This window comes from Heliconius melpomene, chromosome 7 (assembly GCF_056956725.1).
Source record: "Heliconius melpomene rosina isolate 202511_hmr_F chromosome 7, ASM5695672v1, whole genome shotgun sequence".
In the NCBI taxonomy this organism is placed as follows: domain Eukaryota; kingdom Metazoa; phylum Arthropoda; class Insecta; order Lepidoptera; family Nymphalidae; genus Heliconius; species Heliconius melpomene.
Window position 1 is genome coordinate 2699612 of NC_140395.1, and position 19811 is coordinate 2719422.

Genomic DNA, 19811 nt, shown 5'->3' on the forward strand with positions numbered 1-19811 from the left:
TTTCGCAATTTCTAGTGAAACAACGTCGTGAGTAAATTAAGGGACAGACAGACGGTCATGGGGACTTTTCAATATAGTTAAGACACTGTAAATATAAGATAAGTTTAACAAAAAAAAAACGGTCAAGCGCGAGCTGGAATTGTGGGCCTTTGAGAGCGCCGGACCAATTTCTTGTTTGCAGGTTTAATTTTAAATTAAAATTTTTGTTTGATATGAAAAGAACTATAAATATGAATACTTACAATGAGATTGTCGTGTGGGTTCGATTCTCACTCTAGAATACCACTCAGCACTCAATGCCTTTAGCACTCAGCGGAAAATGGGTAACGGAAATTTTATAATGGGAATGGAGTGTCTCAACACTAGGTTCCCAGGTTCCTTCTGCCTAACCTATTATGTGCCGCATACAGCATGAAGAAAAAGAAACCTTCCCAAAGAGTAAAATTTGACAATCACACGCTTGTACCCCTGCACAACAACTAGTTTCTAATGTCAATAAGAAAATTGCTATACATAAAATAATATAATGCAATGAATGAAATTTATAAAAAACGTATAAAATTTACTTAACAAGATTTGAACCCGCGCTCCTTAGAAACAAAATTTAGACAAAAAAGACAACAAAAGCGGCCGTCGCCCCCTTAATATTGTAATAATCAAGTCGACAATACGATCGTTGTCTAAACAGATAACTGTTAGGTTACAACTTGCATACTATACGTACAGTAGTTACAAACTAAATAATAGTTTCTATACTATTTTTATTTTATTATTATCTTTTATTTGGGCTATAGCGTGTTGGGTGATAGTCCTCTAAGATTTTTTTAAAATTTACGCTTTATGCCGTACATTAGAGGGTAGGCAAAGGGAACCTAATATTTAGACACTCCGTTCCCCACGCGCCAGTCCATCTTTGAGACATTGGGCGTTGAGTGGCGAAATTCAACGCCACGATTTATCAGAGCAAAGGAAACACCGCTGCGCCATGCCTCAGCCTCGTTTATTAGTTAGTTTTATCTACAAATTATATATATAGGACCAAATAATCAAAAAAACATAATAAATTTAAACTATAATAAATCCAAACTTTCTCTCAAATAGAAATCGAACCTACACTCATTAAAGAGATATAATAAAGATATCGTTAGAACATTTCGGCTTGAAATCAACTAAAAGAGCCTAACAATAGTGTGTCCTGTAGCCCCTACTATGAATACATAACAATAGAAGTTACAACACGGTACAGGGTATGAGGTCAGGACTTTTACTATTAGGGTTGCCAATTTTTAATTAAATATATTTATTTCTTTTGTCTTGCTTTGTTTCGCTCTGCTAACGTGGGAGCTTAATGTTAAGATACTCCGTTCCCACTAAGACACTGCCGTTCCCTATTACCCGCCAAATTCTAGGGCTAAGGCATTGCGTGATGAATGGTGAAACTGAACGCTACGCAATAATATTACATTGACCTAATCCGTAATCCTATTAAATAAAATCTATCTATATTCCACCTTAAGAGGCCACGTTTCATCAAAATCAAACCAGCAGTAATAATATCCACCACATATTTCAGGACACAATTTATCTATACCTATTATATTTTAATAATTTCCAATGTAAATAATTTAAATATAGCAACGCGACAACCCTACAAGCAACACTATTTGGTCGCACCTAATAAAATAATTCAGATTTAATCATTAAGTACACCAACACTGTTGACCGACAGATCGGACAGGCCGCCTTACATTGCTAGAGTTAGAACTCTTTTCATTATGTTATTTGCTTCATTTATATAGTTATAGACAGATTACATACTATTTAGAGGTTCGATTCCCACTCGGGATATTATTTATTTTGGTGGTTTCATTGTTCACACTTTTTTCGTGTATAGAAGAGTAAGCATAGAGTTAATCAAGATTCGTTTTCAGCCTGAATCTCAGACATTGTGCTGAGTAGTGGAACTCAAAAAGAACAGGATCTTAAAAATAAAAAGAGAAAAACACTATATATACCTATAGAATATCTCTCCGTCTATTATTAGTTAGTATTGAACCATAGTAACGTGCGTTTAAATAGCCAACAAGCTATGACCTTATACGTCTAAATATATAAAACAGTTGCATCGGATCGCGAGGCGCGTCGTACGTCTGCGTAGTATAAGACAATAGCTGCTTCACTTGGAGCTGCGACAACCAAATGTCAATCAAATTGCTGAAAAGTAGAGAAGGTTCTAGCATTTATTAAGAGGAGAACGGAGAAATGTATCACTTATTTTTCTCAGCGTACAAAATAAATATTGCATTACAAAATAACATTCAAAATCTGATCCTTTTTTTCACATGTTTTTCTCCGCCCTTTCACATTTTTGTTGTATGAATTTATTTGTTGAATATGTAATTTTTCTGGTGTGATAAAGAGTTTTTATATTTTTCGATATAAATAGCGAAGTGAAGGTAACGCTCTCTTATCATTTATCTAGCCTATATCATTTGGGACACGTTTCAATCAATTTTCGTCCAATTTATAAATTTAATCTAAAAAATTCTAAAAATGTCACATTTTTAAACTTCAACTATACTCTTCACCATACTGATGTACAACGTTTGACTGTAACGTGACGGTTGCAGGTTCAATTCCCACACGAGTACACGAATCTTTTCCATTTCTTCGCTATAGCAAAAAGACAAAGTGAAAGCGAGGCATTATGTTCTATCACCCAACACGCACCATCCCGAAAATTGGGCGATGCGTATCATCCCAGAATCTCCACAGCTTTCTATATTCACATACAATTCTACTACTTTTGGTACTAACCACACGCGTACAATCCAAACAAATATTAATAAGAGAACAACGTGTTGGACATCTCACAAGACCCAATTACAACGGTCCGTATGCAAGGTATGGAGACAACGCTAATTATTTCGCAAAGTTTATTATCAGACGCCGTCTAGACAGAATTGAAACGATTGATCCGTTTGTGTTCCACTGATTTTTTGAAGATATATATTTATGTATAGCTTTGTATATTATAATAATAATGGGATCCGGAAAACATAAATTGTCTAATAAGTATAAGTCCCACTGTACTACTGTACGAGTATGTTATATCTCTCGTAGCTCGTTTGTTATATTATTGACTTAAACGTATTGACTTCATTATAAGAATAAATGCGTTAAACTTGTTTATTGTAATTTGTATTATCAAACAATAAAGTTTTTAATGAAATATCTCAAAAAAAACAAAAGGAGATAATAATTAGCTCAAGAAACTGTTACCCAAATTATAACAAGTTTTTTTTTAGCTTTACGCTGTATTTTAGCTGGGCTATGTACGATAGCAGAGGGAATCTAGTGTTAAAATACTTCTTGCCCCACACACAGCCCAAGTCTCGTTGCTGTTGATACCATCGTGTTTACAGACAGACTATAATATTCAACTGCGCGCTATAAACGCCACAACCAGTGTGTCAATCCCTTTAAACTTTGAACATAATAATAAACTATTCTAAATGTGAAACAAAAAGCTAATGGCCCTACTAATTTACTACGAATACCTTTTGTTATTTGTATTGGAATTCAAATGTAATACAGACATTGTGCTGTGTTCAATATAATAACGACATCGTGCCTCAGTGGCATAGTGATTGAATTACGGTAACGGATTCATATTCTATATTATATTTACATTTACTAAAACAATGTTCTATCCACAATTGTTGATAGAATGAATTATTATCATTTCATCGCCCTGACAAGACCAATTGTTGAGTGTCTTGACACTAAGTTCTACCTGTCTTTTAACTTAGTAAAGTGTGAATTATATAAACAAGTGCGTACTATTCCTTATTTAATTTGCGTTATCTTAAAAATCTCACATATTTAATATGAAAAAAGAAATCAAAGTCATTCCTGTAATCTATATATTTATTAAAGTTTATATAAAATTATAAAGATATGCAAATAAACAATAATTTTACTTTATATATAACTGTATCATAAAAGGATTTTTATTTCATAAATTATAATAATAATATCATTATATCAGAAAAGTAATATTATAAAAATCATTTTCTTAAACAGCATAGATCGCTTAAAGATTGGCACCTGTTAAGGGCTTTGACATTTTTGGGCTTACAAGTTTGAAGGAGAGCCGAATCAGATTTGCAAAGGCAACTAATACTTTTAGGTTCTGGAAGAAAGCTAAGTTGTTTTAGGGTTCTAACATCGTATCTGTCTGATCGTCTAGTCATCGTGGAAGCGTCCTTTCGTCCACAGGAACATTGGGATGATTTAATTTGGCTTGCACGACTTCTAAGCGATATATAAGAAGTTTTTGGAGTTATGGAAGTTGGTGATTTTGCGAAATTTGGAGTAAAAGAGGCTTTATCGCAAAATTTGATACATTTCTCAGGCTTATTATCTGGTAAACAACATGTTTGGCTACCTACTGCCGTGGATTGATTGCTTAGGGTAGGAGAAACGGAAGGTAGCTTAGATGTTCGGCAAGGGCATGCAGAGGGTGCCACACATTCATTACCACAAGCCTTAGCCGATTCTTTTTCATTTTTGCAACTACAAGTGTTTGATTTTTTAAATGCCTGTCCAGTTTCAGAAGATTTACAAGGGCATAATGATTTATGAGGTTCATTGTCAAATTTAACATTAGATTTCAAGTTTTTTGCTGATTGACTACAGCTACATTGCTGTATCTCCGGTATATCTCGTTTCCCGCATGTGTTTTGCTCCTTTGAATTGGTTTTACGACAAGAACAAGGACTTTTATCATGTACCAACTTACAACTACACTCACGAGCTTGGTAACTTTTATTAACTGACCGGCAACTGCATGTGCTAGTTTTAGGTTCCGGTTTCAATTGTGAGCATTGACAACCATCATTCTCTTTCTTTTTCTTGGATTTGCAACTACACTCCTGAGAATTATTTAACGAAGAGCAGCGAGTATTTTTATTGACCGACTGACAGCTACAAGTGCTGGTTTGCTGCTGGGGTTGCTTTGAGCATGAGCAAACATCTCTCTTAGTTTGACAATCACTTTTCTTGTCCTTTTCCGATGATTGACAACAACAGTTCGCAGACTTGTTGGCTGACTGACAACTACAAGATCCAGATTTAGCTTGAGGTTGACTTTTCTTTGAGCATTGACAGTGGTCTTTCGATTTCTTTTCATTACAGACGCATGCACCGCTGTCAGCTTTGCTCACTGGAAGCCTATCCATTAAGCACGTTTGATTTGCCATTGATGAGGTTTCGTTACTCTCACTACAACAGTGTGAATACTTAGATTCTACTGAAGAACACTTAGAAGCTTGTTTTGAACTCACATTGTTGCAACTGCATGTTTTTTGTATGGCAACTCTCTGTTTTTTAGAACATGAACACGTGCGTTCATCTTTTTTAGTCGGTTTTTTACAATTACAATTAGTAGCTTTATTACAATCAGATTTTTCTATAGAAGGTTTTTTATTTTTCTTTTTGTCACACTCTTGACAACTACCTGTCGGTGTACTTAGTTTAGACATGTCAGGTGTATCTCTTTGACATTTGTTGCGGGTATTTTTATTTTGCTTAGAATTATTGCTTTGCTCATCACATTTGCCACAAACTTTTTTATCCTTCGAATATTTCGTATCTACAGAGTCTGTTTTCTTCATACATGGTTCTGATTTAACTGCTTTAATTTTCAATGAAGTATTTGCCTTAGAATTACAGTCACAATTAGCTTTTTTACAAATGCATTTTCGAGAGCTTTGTTGAGCCCCACAAGTACATTTAGATTCAATAATTTTATTCTTGACCTTTTCAAATGATTTACAGCTGGCTGCAGATTTACTCGTACGTGATAATATTTTCTTTAAAATAATAATAGTGCTTGGGGTAAGTTCAATTTCTTCGTCGTCACTGTTGTCTTTACATTTGTCATCTTTAATTATGATTTTAATTTTATTGTTGCTATTATTATTATTAGTACAAGACGTAACATTGCTAATATCGTGACTTTTGTTTTTTCTACTAGACATCCTAGAACTAGTTTTATTGCAAGCTACGCAACCATTTGTTTCTTTCTTTTCATATTCTTTGTCCAGATCTGGAATACACTGTGATACAATTTCACTAGAATTATTTTGGCTGGACTTTTCTGAAAAATTTTTTTTACTGGAACATAACGATAAACTTATATCTGAAGTAGGTTTATTAAGGCAAATATTATCTGATTTTGTTTCTTTTATGAAAATATTATTATTGTTACCACAAGAGGGTTCTGAAAGAACTCTTTTTTGTGTTTTCTTAGAAGTGACAGTTATATGTTCGTGAGTAATGCCATCTGTACCCGAAAACCTTTTAATTTTAACAATTTCTTTGAAAGTACCTCTAGCGTCACTCGTATTATTATTAGTACATGTGTTAAGAATATCTTGTTTCCTTTTGTTCTCATTTTTACAACTACAGGGAGTGTCAGTAGTAAAGCTTTCTTTGGACGATTTTTTCCCACCAGACGAATGCTGAACAGAATTACTGTAACCACTTTTTTGAATATCGTCTGCAGAAGATTGACAAGTAGGACAGCTTTGCCTTTTTTGTTTTTTAATGCCTTGACTCTCAATATTTTTGCTTTTACATTCTGAACACAGTTTTTCCATTTTAAAATCAGATTTAGCTCTGTCTTTTTCACATAATTGACAAATTCCTGAACTAGTTGCTGTTTGAATTTTATTTCTTTCATCTTTTCTACAATTTGTACACATTTTATTTTGTTCTTTAGATTTATTTTGTACCGAGAATGTGCTTTCTGTTGGAGATATAATATCCCGTTGGTCAATAAATACAATACCTTTACTACAAAATGGACACCCTTCTTTATCAGCTGTGATATCTTTTACTTCAGATTTTGCATTTTTTATTTGACACTCCCTACATGCTTCAATTTTAGGTTTATCTATTACTTGTTCCTTCTTTTTGCAATAAATACATTCTTCTTTATTTAGTGTAATTTTAGACAATTTATTCATAAATCGATCCTTGCATGCAGGACACTTATTATTACTATCTTTTTTATTTTCAGATATTGCAGTCATAGCCTGACATTCCTTACACATTTCAGCTTTAAATTGGACGTTTGTTACTTCTTTCCCCCTGCAGATTAGGCATTTATCTTTGTTTAGTGTAATTTTAGGCAATTTATTTATCAGTTCTTCATCCGTGACTTGTTTCGTGCAAGCAGGACATATTTTATTAATATGTGATGTATCAGTATTAATTATTTCAGATTTAGCATTTGCACATTTCTGACATGTTACAATTTTAGGTGTATCTGTAGTTGGTTCTTCTTTTTGGCAATAGGGACATTTCCCTTTATTTACATTAATTAGATTTTTATCAAACTTAGCCTTCTTACAATTTGGACATAACTTATTTTGTTCTTTGGTTTTATTTTCTGTTGACAAAATGCTTTCTGTTGGACATATTACATTCCATTTAGCATTATTACAAAATGGACAAATTTCTTCTTTTTTGGCGTTATTTATTTGACATCCCTGACATACTTCGGATTTAGATTTATCCTTTGTTTCTCCTTCTCCCTTCTTTTTGCAATAAAAGCATTCTTCTTTTCCTAGTGTTTTTTGTGACATTATATCTTTATTTTCATTTACCGCCCTACCAGTGCAAGCTGGACATAGATTATCATTATCTATTGTTCTTTTGTCGTTTATAATATTTGTTACTTGAGATTTTGCGCTTGCTACTTGACATTCCTTACATACTTCAATTTTAGATTTTCCCGTTTCATCCATTTTTTTGCAATATGGGCATTCTCCTTGATCAAATATTTCTTTAGAAAATTTGCTATCTTTTTTAACTAAGTCATTACTCTTTTCCTTATTTATCATTTCATCGGTACAGGCAGGACATATATTTTCACTATTTATTGCCCTGTTCAATTCTGCTGTTTTATTATTTTGAAGCATCATACATTTGCTGCATATTCCTTTTGCCATTTTATTATCCATTACCGATTTTTCGTTGTCTTTTACATTTTTACAAATATCACAAAGATCTTTATCACGTTCGTTTATTTCTAAAGTTGGTTTAATTTCTTCATCTGTTTTACTAATGCTGCAGACTTCTTTTAATTTTATATCACGGCTTTTTTCTGATGTCTGATCTATCTTGGTTTGCTCCATATCTTCTTTGCAAATTACATTACATATATTAGATTTAGGAATAGGCTTAAGAGCCTCTTTAACAGATTCCTTTGCTTTCAAATTGGGTGAACATTCACATGGTTTCCCACCAGCCTTAGCGGGCTCTTCCTTACCTTTGGCTTTCTTTATTTTAAGTTCTTTAAACCTTTTTAATCTAAAATTGTCTTCTCTTTCAATTTCTTCTAGTTCGGAAAGTATATAGCGGCTGCTTAAATTGAGTCGAGGAATGACTAGTTTTGATAAAACATTCCATTTCCTGTGAACACAAATTCTTGACTTAAAATTGTGTTCATTTAATCAGAAGCTGCTGAGAACTACCCTTCCTTTTATTTATTTTAAATTTATTCAAATATGCAGCTATTTATTTATAAGGTCCCTCCAGTATTTTATCAAAAAGTAGGAGATAGCGAAATCAAATAAAATTTCTGCAAGTTTAAACACACTTCTACATGTTTACATCATTTTAGAAACAATATTTTTCCAATTACATATAGAATAATTCATGTAAAAATTTAAATTCATACAAATTTACTATTTTTGAGATATATAACTACGAATTGAATGTAATGTCTAGTTATAGTCTTTATACATATATAATCGGTGTACGTGGTTCTTTTTTATTGTTGTAATCGATATCGTTTCTTATGTTAATTAATGTCCTTTTAAAGTTTGAGTCTCTTCACTCTTCTTGATTTTAACATCATCGTTTTTGAGAATTGTCTTAATCTTAATTACGTTTTTACACATTTCACACCTATTTTGTTTAAAACTATCGTTATCTAACGAACGGGAACACATAAAACATACTTTTTTACAGACTTTGCCACAAGATATATTATTTAAATTATTATTTCCTACAGTTTCAGTGGATGTACTTTTGAATTGGGTATTATTTTCTAACTCATGTAAAGATTTACTTTCAGAATTTTCTTTACAATCACATTCTTCTTCTGTACCTTGTTTTGTAGGTTCTGAATTAGTTGTTCTCATAAGACCATCAATATTACCTTCTAAATTTAAGTTGTCAATTAAGTTCATAATTTCATCTATATTAAGTTTATTACGAGAGTGATTTTTATTTTCTATGACATGATTTGTACTTAACTTTTGTATATCATTATTAGTGGTATTGATAGATGTATTTTTGACTAACTCATGTGAATCGTTACAAGTACTTTTAACATTACTACGCTTATCTAATTTTAACTTAGCTTCGTTGCAACTTTGCACAAATTTTTCCATGCTCGGTGACAAAAGTCCTTGTTTTATATAGGCAGATGTTATTTTTTCTACTCCCGTTACTATATCCTTAAATTCTTCCAGTTCCACGTTACATTCTTTGCATGTTTTTTCTTCCTTTGGAAAACCTACTTCATTGCTTGCATTGATATATGTTTTTTGTAATTCGTTTTCGCCTTTTGACACATTGGCATTGTTATCATAATTTTCCTTAATACTCGCTGCGTCTCGTAAATAAGATTTTAAATATTGTAATTTTTCGTTTATGAGCTCATCAAATTTTTTATAATTTTCTCTATCAAGCAACTGGATAATAATTTGCTTAGCTTTTTCATATTTTTCCAAAAAGTTACTAGTATCGATAGTACTATCACCATTATTGATTAATTCTTTAGCTTGTAAAGTTATTTCGTCAAAATATTCTTTTACTTCAATGAATTTTTCATCTACATTTGCACTTGCAGAAGAAAACTTACTGGACGATGCATTTTGGGTGTCTAAATTTAATTTTTCATTGCGTTCCACTGTGGTAGTTTTACTTTCCAAATCGATATCTTTAATATCCGGTACTTTGTCCATGTTTTCAAACTCAGCTCTATCTCTTTTCTTTTTCTCTTTTACTTTCTTTAATCTAGAAAATTCTTCTCGAGCGATCTCTTCAAGCTCCATTAATATATACGCATTGGTAACATTCAATCTTGGAATGACAATTTTTTTAAGGACGTTCATTTTCCTGTAGACAATTATCTTTATTTTAGCATACTCCAATTTCTTAAACCTGTTTTACTGCTGATAAATTTACCCTTTTATTTAGGACTCTACGCATAAGATAAACAGTTTAGTCTTATTTTTCTCACATTTTATGTTTTCCTACATAAATAACATTTATAAGTTAGTTGACATTTAATGAATATTTGGATATTCATTTAACGATAAACTTGTTGTATTTGCAGTATTAAGGATAATATGTTGACGGTCAGTATTATCAATTTCATATTCAAAATCAGTATCTGTTGAACGCAGAGTAATCGAAGACATACAAAATCTTTCTAAAGGACCTGATCTAGATGAAATAGTTTTTAAAATATCTGACTTTGCTTTTAGCAGAGAGCCATATCGTGGTATATTGTGCTTAGCACGAGAGGATTTAAGAGTGACCATCCCAACCGTTTTTGAACCTGAATAAGGAGAATGTGATGAACTTTTAGATGATTGACCAGTTACATTAGATTTATTTGCTGAAATCCGACTCGAAGCTTTACTTCTAAGTGGTGTTTTTATTTCATTTTCAATCTTTATCACTGTCTTTTTTATTGAAACAGATCCATCTTCATTGATCGTTTTAATAATTTTAGTTATTTCCTTGACTTCAGTTTTCAATGTATCCATTTCTGAATCAGATAGATCATCAATGTTAATGTCGGATGGAATGTTAGAATCAATATTTTCTTCAGTTTCTAGATCTTTTAATGCAGATTCGTTCTCTTGCGAATCAGAAACCGGTTCTGGTTCAGGAACTGGATCTGTTTGGGTTTCTTTTTCATTGATTTTGGAATATTTTTCTTTACAAGTATCGCATAATTTATCTAAATCTATATCCGTTAAGCTCGCTTTGCTTTGTAATGGTTCACTTTCCTCTTCTTCTTGGCATTCTTTTATACATTCTCCCTCTTTCTCCTCTAATTTTGACATGAGTTCTTTAGCTGTTTTTAAGAAATCCTCTGTGCTGGTTTTTAATTTACCTTTTCCTTCCAAGTCCTTAGTGACATCAACTACTTCGTTTAATTGTTGTATAAGTTTCTCAACTTCGTCATCTCGCATCTTACCATCATCCTTAGATAATTCTGACGGTGATTTATAAATTTCGACAATTGGTTCACTATAAGGTTCTTCTTTTACCAAATTATCTAGGCAAGCTGGACATACCAGACCTGCAACATTTTCTTCTTCTGTTTTCGTCTCTCCTTTTTTCTCCTCTTTACCACCCAACCCACCATACATCTTTCTTTTGATTTCTAACACTTTTTTCAGTCTAAAAAACTCTTCTCGAGCATATTCTTCTAACTCATTATTTATATATGCCATTGTAACATTTGTTTTCGGAATGACTATTTTCGCTAAAACGTTCATTTTCCTGTTGAAAATCAGGAATGTGCTTAAATATATCACTCATATACAGTACAACTGCTAATTTGCCAATTAAGGACTGTACGGTATCCATTTCTATTATCTCCTTGAAATAAATATTAAATATAGAATAGATTTTTCTGATCATTCTCGCATCATAAAAAATGTTATTAGCAAAGAATAGATCGTTTAATGTATGAATGTCTCATAAGTAACGAATTGTTACCAAATGATCAATTTAGGGCAATTTATGTTTTTAAGTTACTTTGTTTCTTAAGACAGTCCAGACAGACATCTTTCTTTACTAAATGCGCTATGCTTAAAAGTTGTCGCAAAATCGAGTGCAGAGTAATGGGCTTTCTATTTAATCGAGATCCCGAAATCCGAAAAGCGGGATCCCGGGCCGGATGTAGATTTTAAATATATGTATGTAGTTTTTATTAAAAAAATGTGTATTTTCGAGACACAAATAGGGTTGTTTCAATGCATTTAAAAATATCAAGCCAATATGTATATATATATAAAACAAGCAAATATAATTTATTAATAAAGATTGGGTCTGATGTCAGGCACCAGGGTCTCTGTGTTTAGTCTGTTTTACAGAAAGAAGTGGTAGGCTGCCAACTACGAAAATGTGTCAACAATCTTAATTATTTCTCATTTATTAATTTAAATAAACACAAAAATTATGAAACGAAAAAACCGGTCAAGTGCGAGTCGGACTCACCCACCAAGAGTACAATTTATAAAAAGTAAAAATTTACAAGCTTAAATTAGCAGGCATATGCTCTCATTTTGTATGAAATAAAAATATTAGTTTGTAAGTAATAATTTTATTTGTAATGTACCTATACATTTCTATAATTCGGATTTTTTCTTTTACTTCTACTGTCTCTCACTTCTTGCCAAATTTCAAAAGTATAAATCATATATAGACAGATAGAATAGAAGAACTATCTATATATATAAAATCGAAAGGTCACTCACTCACTCATCACGAAATCTCAGAAACTACAAGTGCTAGGAATCTCAAATTTTGGATAGAAGTTATTTATAGGACGAAGGTGCTCGCTAAGATGGGAATTGCAATATTCGACTCCTAAGGGGTTGTTTTTGGGGATGAGAGTTTGTAAGAAACTTCGTTACTATAAATACTAGGAATCTCAAATTTTGGATAGAAGTTATTTATAGGTCGTAGGTGCTCGCTAAGATGGGAATTGCAATATTCGACTCCTAAGGGGTTGTTTTTGGGGATGAGAGTTTGTATGAAACTTCGTTACTATAAATACTAGGAGTCTCAAATTTTGCATGGACATCACTTATAGGACGTAGGTACTCATGGAGACAGAAATTAATAATAACGTTGTTCACGCAGGCGAAGACGCGGGCGGGCCGCTCGCCATATATATATTCAAAATTCAAAATTCAAAATATTCTTTATTCAAATAGGCAATTATTATAAGCACTTTTGAATCGTCGAATTAACATATAAACAAAAAGCTACCACCGGTTCGGAAGGCAGTTCTGCTGAGAAGAGCCGGCAAGAAACTCAACAGTTGCTCTTTTCAAAATCAATGGTACAATCTATTACATTAGCTGGCAGCTATCCTGTATTACATTCAATAGACATTAATTCCATACATGCTTATCCTCTAAATATTCTTGAACAGTGTAATATGCTTTACTTGATCAATTTGATTATATGTATATAGATTTTGGATTACGCGGCGAATTTCATACAAAATGCATCAGAAACGATGCATAAGAGCTCGTATCTTTTGTTGACTCAGGCAATTAAACCTGGATATTTTATATTAATTTCAGCTCGCTCTACCTCTACGCTATCTTGAAATAATGGACAGACGGACAAACAGATGTACGACAAAGTGGTCCTATTGTGTTTAATTTGTTTTTAAATTAACAGGGCAAGTATTATTTTGTCATATTTCAAATATATGAATTAAGAGTCTAGTAAGATTTTTCATACTACAAAATGAGATTTACCCATAATCATGTATTCAAACTTTCCAAAAATTCTATAAATTTTTATAGATAAGTTATTTAATTTTAAAAAACGTTTATTTCAGTTCTATCCATATAAGTGTTTGAATACAGTAGATAGGGCATACAAATTAATGGCCTTATATTTCGCTGTAAAGCCAATTAAATAAGTAAAAATCACTCTCATCAGAAATAATATTAATAGAAATAAGATAAAATAAGTATAGAAGAAGAAAATATCAAAATGTAGAATTAGTTAAAAAAAGATTAAATATATTCTGAAATAGAATATAGTAATAGTTTAGAGAAAAGGATTCCGTCCAGTCCTTAAGAGACGGAAGGGCAAGTTCGTCAGCAGCATTCTACAAAAAAAAAACGAACTAAATACTAACTTTCTCTCTCTAATAATAACACTACTGACTAATTTCTTCTAATGTAGGAGGCAAAGTTAGTGAAGTAAAAGATCAAATCCTACTAGTATATATTCCACTTGATATGTTACTATGGGGCGGTCGCATGAGGAGTAGTAGTAGGTAAACGCGATGGTTGCAGGTTCAATCCCCAGTAAAGGGAATTCATTATTTTATTTTCGCGCTCTGGTAATAACCCAAAATGTGGCGTTGAATTCCGTTGCTCATCATACCGAAAGTAGTATCAAGTGTTCATTAGATTCCCTCTGCCTTCCTTACCTTATGCAGAATACCATCGGAAAGATGAAGAAACTTTACAACACTTAACTATGGACAATTTGTCATATCATTACTGATAGTTTATAAGGTACTCTTACTCACTATCTGTGCCTCCAAAATATAGCTAGTTTTTACTATAAATTGTTTAATTTTGTACTTGTTAAATGAATTAAAAATACATAAATACATTAAAGTAAGGTAGAAAGAAACTAATGTCAAATTATATTCGTAATGGAAAAAGCTTTTCAACATTCCAATGAATGTTTAAAAGCTTTTTCCAGACCAGGATTTTTATATCTCGCATATATCTTACCAGAGCGTAAAAACGAAAATAACTAAATTCTTCCCGAGTGGGAATCGAACCCACATTCCGTTCTTACAATATTTCAAAATCTCAAGATTAGAAGTTGTATGTCAATTTATATAATAAAAATATATCAATATATATACTTAACTACTTATAATATAACAATATTACAATAAACTTAGGAAATTCAATGGAAATGCTTAGAATAATATTTTCATATTTATTCCCCTTGTAAAGAAATTCTTATGTAAGGTTCCGTATCTCAAAAGGAAAAAACCGAAGCCCTTATAATAGGAACACTTGGTAGACAGAACGTTTCCCACTTGTAGGCGAACTTTTCAAGACTTATCGTATTAGGTGGCATAACTCAACGCCGCGATTCATCTACCAAACCGGGAAATGAAAATAACTCATTCCGCCTTGAAAGAATCGACCCAAAACCGTCGCACTTACAATCAAAAACTGACCCTTTGCGCCACGACGATCTCACAATCCCAAGAAATAATTAGGATAATTTGTAAGAAACTTAGAGAAACATCTATTTATGTATCTTTATATAATAATTATTCAAAACTTTTGACAAAAAGACGAGAAGATCATCCGGTATATGGAAACATCTTCGAGAGCCGTAATTAAAAGTTAGCAACTCACATACAAATATACTTGCTTGACCCTAATTTACTTTTGCAAACAAAACTTTGTTATTAGGAAATTCGAAATATAACGATACTTGTTTTCTAATCAAACCAAGGCAACTCAAGAATATATTTTGTTTTATAGGATTTACGCTGTATCCCGCATACAGCAGGATAGGCAGTGGCAATCCAGTGTTACAATTCTTCGCTTCTAACTTCCCTCCCAAATTTCCGGGACATTGCCTGTTGAGTGGCTCAACTAAACGCAGGGCTTTGTCCTATATTCAGAGAGAGAAAATGAAAATAATTCTTTCCCACCAAAAATCGAACCTACAACCAGTGCGCCTACAGTCAAACGGTGTGCAGAGAAAATAAATAATATTAGAAATCAAACACACACCACTCTCATACCAGGGGTGTAAAGTTTCAACGAGAGCTTACTCACTTTAAAAAAAAAATTAAAGCTTCAACTATAAAAATTATTTATGAGGGGGCTCTTTTAATGGCTGCCTGAACTAATATTCCCGTTTGGTTCACTTACCACACTAGTAGGTACTAGGTTCAATTTTAAAAGGAAATTAGACGTTCATTTCATAATAGTTATACCGGTAGGCTTCATGGAAAATCTTTTAGTTTTTTTACTCTCATATTAATGAGTCCACCACTCAACATGCAATATCTCGAAAATTGGGCAGAAAGTGTATAACAACCTCTCATCTTAGCGTAGTTTACAGACACTCCCTCCATTTGCCTACCATGCTATATGCGGGACTCATCGTGAAGCAAACACTTAAAAAAAACTATATTACATATTAGGTGCTTTTGTATTATTAGCACGTGCTACAATTATGCACTAGAACCTAATAAGCTGATTTTGACCCTCAAATACAATAATATGATATCGTTGAGCTGGTCTGCTGATGAAATAGGGACTGGAATAATGGAACTCTTCAGAGGTTATTAGTAAACCACTCGAGTTTAGGCTCATATAAAACACATTTTTCAGTTATTTCAAAAACTTAATTTACAAGAACCTTGCATATCAAATTTTTCACACAAGAAATTGGCTTAAAAACATCAATTTCCCTCAAACCCATAAGCATTTCCATCAAAATCCTATACAAATCAACTAAAACACTTACTTGGTTGCGTTCTTGTTCGCCAGCTCCACCATCATGAAGCTGGCGCGGAGTTGCATCATCATGATGAGCCGTTTCAGAATTTCCAACCATGCTTTCTTCGCTTCCAGAATAGCTTGGCCTCCCTTTTCTATGCCCAGATGAGCGTAAGGTGGTACTTCTGTCTGTTTGGACAATAAATCAAACAATATATATATAAAACTAAATTTTACCTGCGGCTTCGTCTACATGACCAATTGAAATAATTAAGAAATATGTATGACACGTGACACGTTCTAAGTGTGGCAATCTGATCTCAGATAAAAAGGGTTACGTCGGCACGAATCTTGAATTTAGCAGACAAGTTTTTTGTAGAACGTAAGTGAGTGCTAAGAGAGGAATTTTGGAAAATCCATTTCAAAGAGAGTAAAATAAAGTGGTTTTCCAAAATAGAAACTAAATAGAAAATAAATAACCCAAAATAGAAAATATTGGTGAAAAAGGAAGTATTTTTGCAGATTGTAAGTTACTTTTAACCATGATAAAATAATCTCAATGTCTAGAATGACTGAGACAATGCATCGTTGAAATTACACAGCTAAAACTGAATCCTACTACTATTATAAATGTGAAAATTTGTGAAGATGGACGCTTTTCCACTTTCATGCAAAAACTATTGAACGGATAATTTAGCTTGAATATAAAAATAAATATAAGCCGGCGAACCCGCGCTTAGGCCGCTAGTTTGTCATATAGGAAAGCACTGACAGAAGATTTTCCAGAATACCGCGAACAAAAAGTCTTCATATTCCTGGACAGACGACGTTGTTGAAACCAACAAGGATTTAAAAAAAAAAAACATTTTTCAACTTCACACTTTTTCCTGAATATAATGAAACTATTAATTCATTATACACAGAGCGTGGATCGAACCCACGACTATCGTCGCGTTATCGCATCGACCATATTTTACTGTAAGATTTCGATAGACATAAATAGTACGGTTAAAGTATTACCTCAAAAATTTCAAATTGTACTATCTTTACTCCAGATATCGCTTTAAACGATGGCTGTACTATAACGCCTGCCTGTAAAAAAAATGTTTACTTTTAGTGTTTCATACCCCGAGGGTAAAACGGGACCCTATAACTAAGACTCCGCTGTCCATCCATCCGTTTGTAATAGTAAGACGTAATACTAAAAAAAACAGAATAAAATAAATATTTAAGGGTTCTCATACAACAAACTTGTTTTCAGGGTTCCGTACCACAAACAAAAAAAAACGATACACTGATAGCGTATATAGGTGGCGTAACTCAACCTTGCATTTAGTCTTAATAGACTAGTAAAATGTAAATAAGAAATATATACAATAGACTAGTAAAATGTCAGAAATCGCCCCCGGGTGGGCTCGAACCACCAACCTTTCGGTTAACAGCCGAACGCGCTAGCCGATTGCGCCACGGAGGCCGTAACATATCTTATGAAATAACCAATAACTTTTTAAATTTACTATTTTTAACTAATCCTAACTGACGTCATTATTGACAAGTTTTACTAGCCACATTTAAATATGTTAGCTTACATAAAAATGTATATTGTTTTTTTAACTTTTTTAGCATATGGCAGGGGAGGCAGAGGGAACCTGGGAACCAAGTGTTTAGACCATTCCATTAAGGCACTTCCGTTACACCGTATCCCGCACACAATAGGATAGGCAGAGTGTTCGAAGACATTCCGGAACATATGTTCGAGTTTGATTCCCATACGAGGAAATGAAAATATTGAATATTTCACGACTGACCTCTGAAAGCTGAAATCGATATGAAATATCTACAGTCCTTTGGAGCACAGAAAAATTAAACTTGTAAACCAACGCAATTAAAAGATACGAGCGTTTTTCTTTTGTGTTGCCGCATTTTGTGTCATACTTGCCACGTAATCGAAACTTCTCCACTTCGTTCTCCAAGCTATTTTTTATTAAATTAAACATTTTTTAACTATATAATAAAGAAAAGAAATCAAAATACCTTTTTACCAATATCCTCAGTGACAATGTCGTTCAGCATTGGACAAAAGTATCGACTCCTCGCAAGCAGGATGAAGGCGTCGCGCATATCTTCGCCGAACCCTTGGTATACTCTATAAAGAACAAAATAAATAAATAAATCAACTTCACGCTGTATCCCGCACACAGCAGGGTAGGCAGAGGGAACCCTAATGTTAAGACACTCGTTCTCATCAAGACAGTTCCGTTCTCCAATTTTCATCGATTTCTCAAGACATCGCGTGTTGAGTTTCGGAACTCAACGCCGTGCTTTGCCTCGTTACCATAATCTTGTGCCACCGGGCAACGACGGCCTTAGTTACGACTGAAGAATTGTATATAATATTAAAATTATATTTCTACACTATTCTTACTCATATAATTCTTGAGCCAGCCTCCTCATCTCCCTACCGGTGGCCAACGCGGTCCATTTCATAAGCTTCCGACCAAGGAAAGCCAGATGCAACCTGTTCCGCATTTGTTGGAGTGCCACCAGCGATGGCATGCATGGGTACCTTGTGACCCCAAAAGTGTTTTCCTCCTCCTCTGTAATTGGACTTATTTTTTAATTTTATTTTGTTTTTAAAAAAACGAGGCCGTATCCGACTGAAAAGGTGACGGTAATAAGTTATTTTAAATTCCTTATTTTGATAACAAGACAAAACGCGGCGTTGATTTCTGACCGCAAACACACAATGTCTCGAAAATTGGGCGGAAAGTAGAGGACAGAGTGTCTTGGCACTAGGTTCCCTATGTGAAGCTGCAAAAAAGAAATAAAAAATGAACATACCATCATCGTCCTTGAACATTTTTGATAATTATTTTAATATGCAAGTCTAATGTGTGTTTGAAAATGAAGCATTACTATAATTTTTTTTTTAATATATTTTTGTTTATTTTCACGGATTTTTGGCCATTTTCTGTAAATAAAAACTAAAATTTGTTGGTAGACATGTTGCTAGCATTCTTTGTTTTGTTTGACAGAAGATTTCTTAATTTCTAAATTATTTGATTAATAAGAACATGTCTATTTAAAACTCTTTTGAGTAAAATTTATATTCTTCGGTCATAATTTTTTTATACCTTAAATTATTATTGCTTTATGAAAGAAATTTTCAAGAAATTAAAATACCAAATGTGATGAAAATGTAATATTTAAAGTATTTTTTTTTGTTTAAATTCGAATCGTTCTTGTTCGATGTTTCATATTGATGGTTTTGTTAAGTAATTATCACATATTGTATTATTATTAGGTACCGACTTTAAAACAAGAGTTAAAAAAGTTAAAAAATACGTATATAAATATATAAAATATTTTATAATACACGGCTAACTAAACAAAAAAAGAAATTACTTTCTTATCAAATTGTGTTAGAAGTTAGAACACATGAAGGTGAAGAAAGAAAATCTCTGCCTACAA

The 19811-nt window shown here is 32.9% G+C and overlaps 1 protein-coding gene and 1 non-coding gene across 2 annotated transcripts; both read right to left on the reverse strand.

Moving 5' to 3' along the window:
- Positions 1 to 4030: 4030 nt before the first annotated feature.
- On the reverse strand, positions 4031 to 19200 carry LOC146537309 (uncharacterized). The gene is made up of 6 exons (XM_085188179.1): positions 19182 to 19200; positions 18766 to 18937; positions 18375 to 18486; positions 17361 to 17432; positions 16369 to 16529; positions 4031 to 8484 (listed from the first exon to the last, which is right to left on the reverse strand). Exons 1-6 carry the CDS (start codon positions 19198 to 19200, stop codon positions 4071 to 4073), a joined length of 4950 nt encoding a protein of 1649 aa, XP_085044305.1. The 3' UTR covers positions 4031 to 4070.
- TRNAN-GUU (transfer RNA asparagine (anticodon GUU)) lies at positions 17741 to 17814 on the reverse strand. Its single transcript has one exon. It is a non-coding gene; the product is annotated as a tRNA-Asn (tRNA).
- Positions 19201 to 19811: the final 611 nt, after the last annotated feature.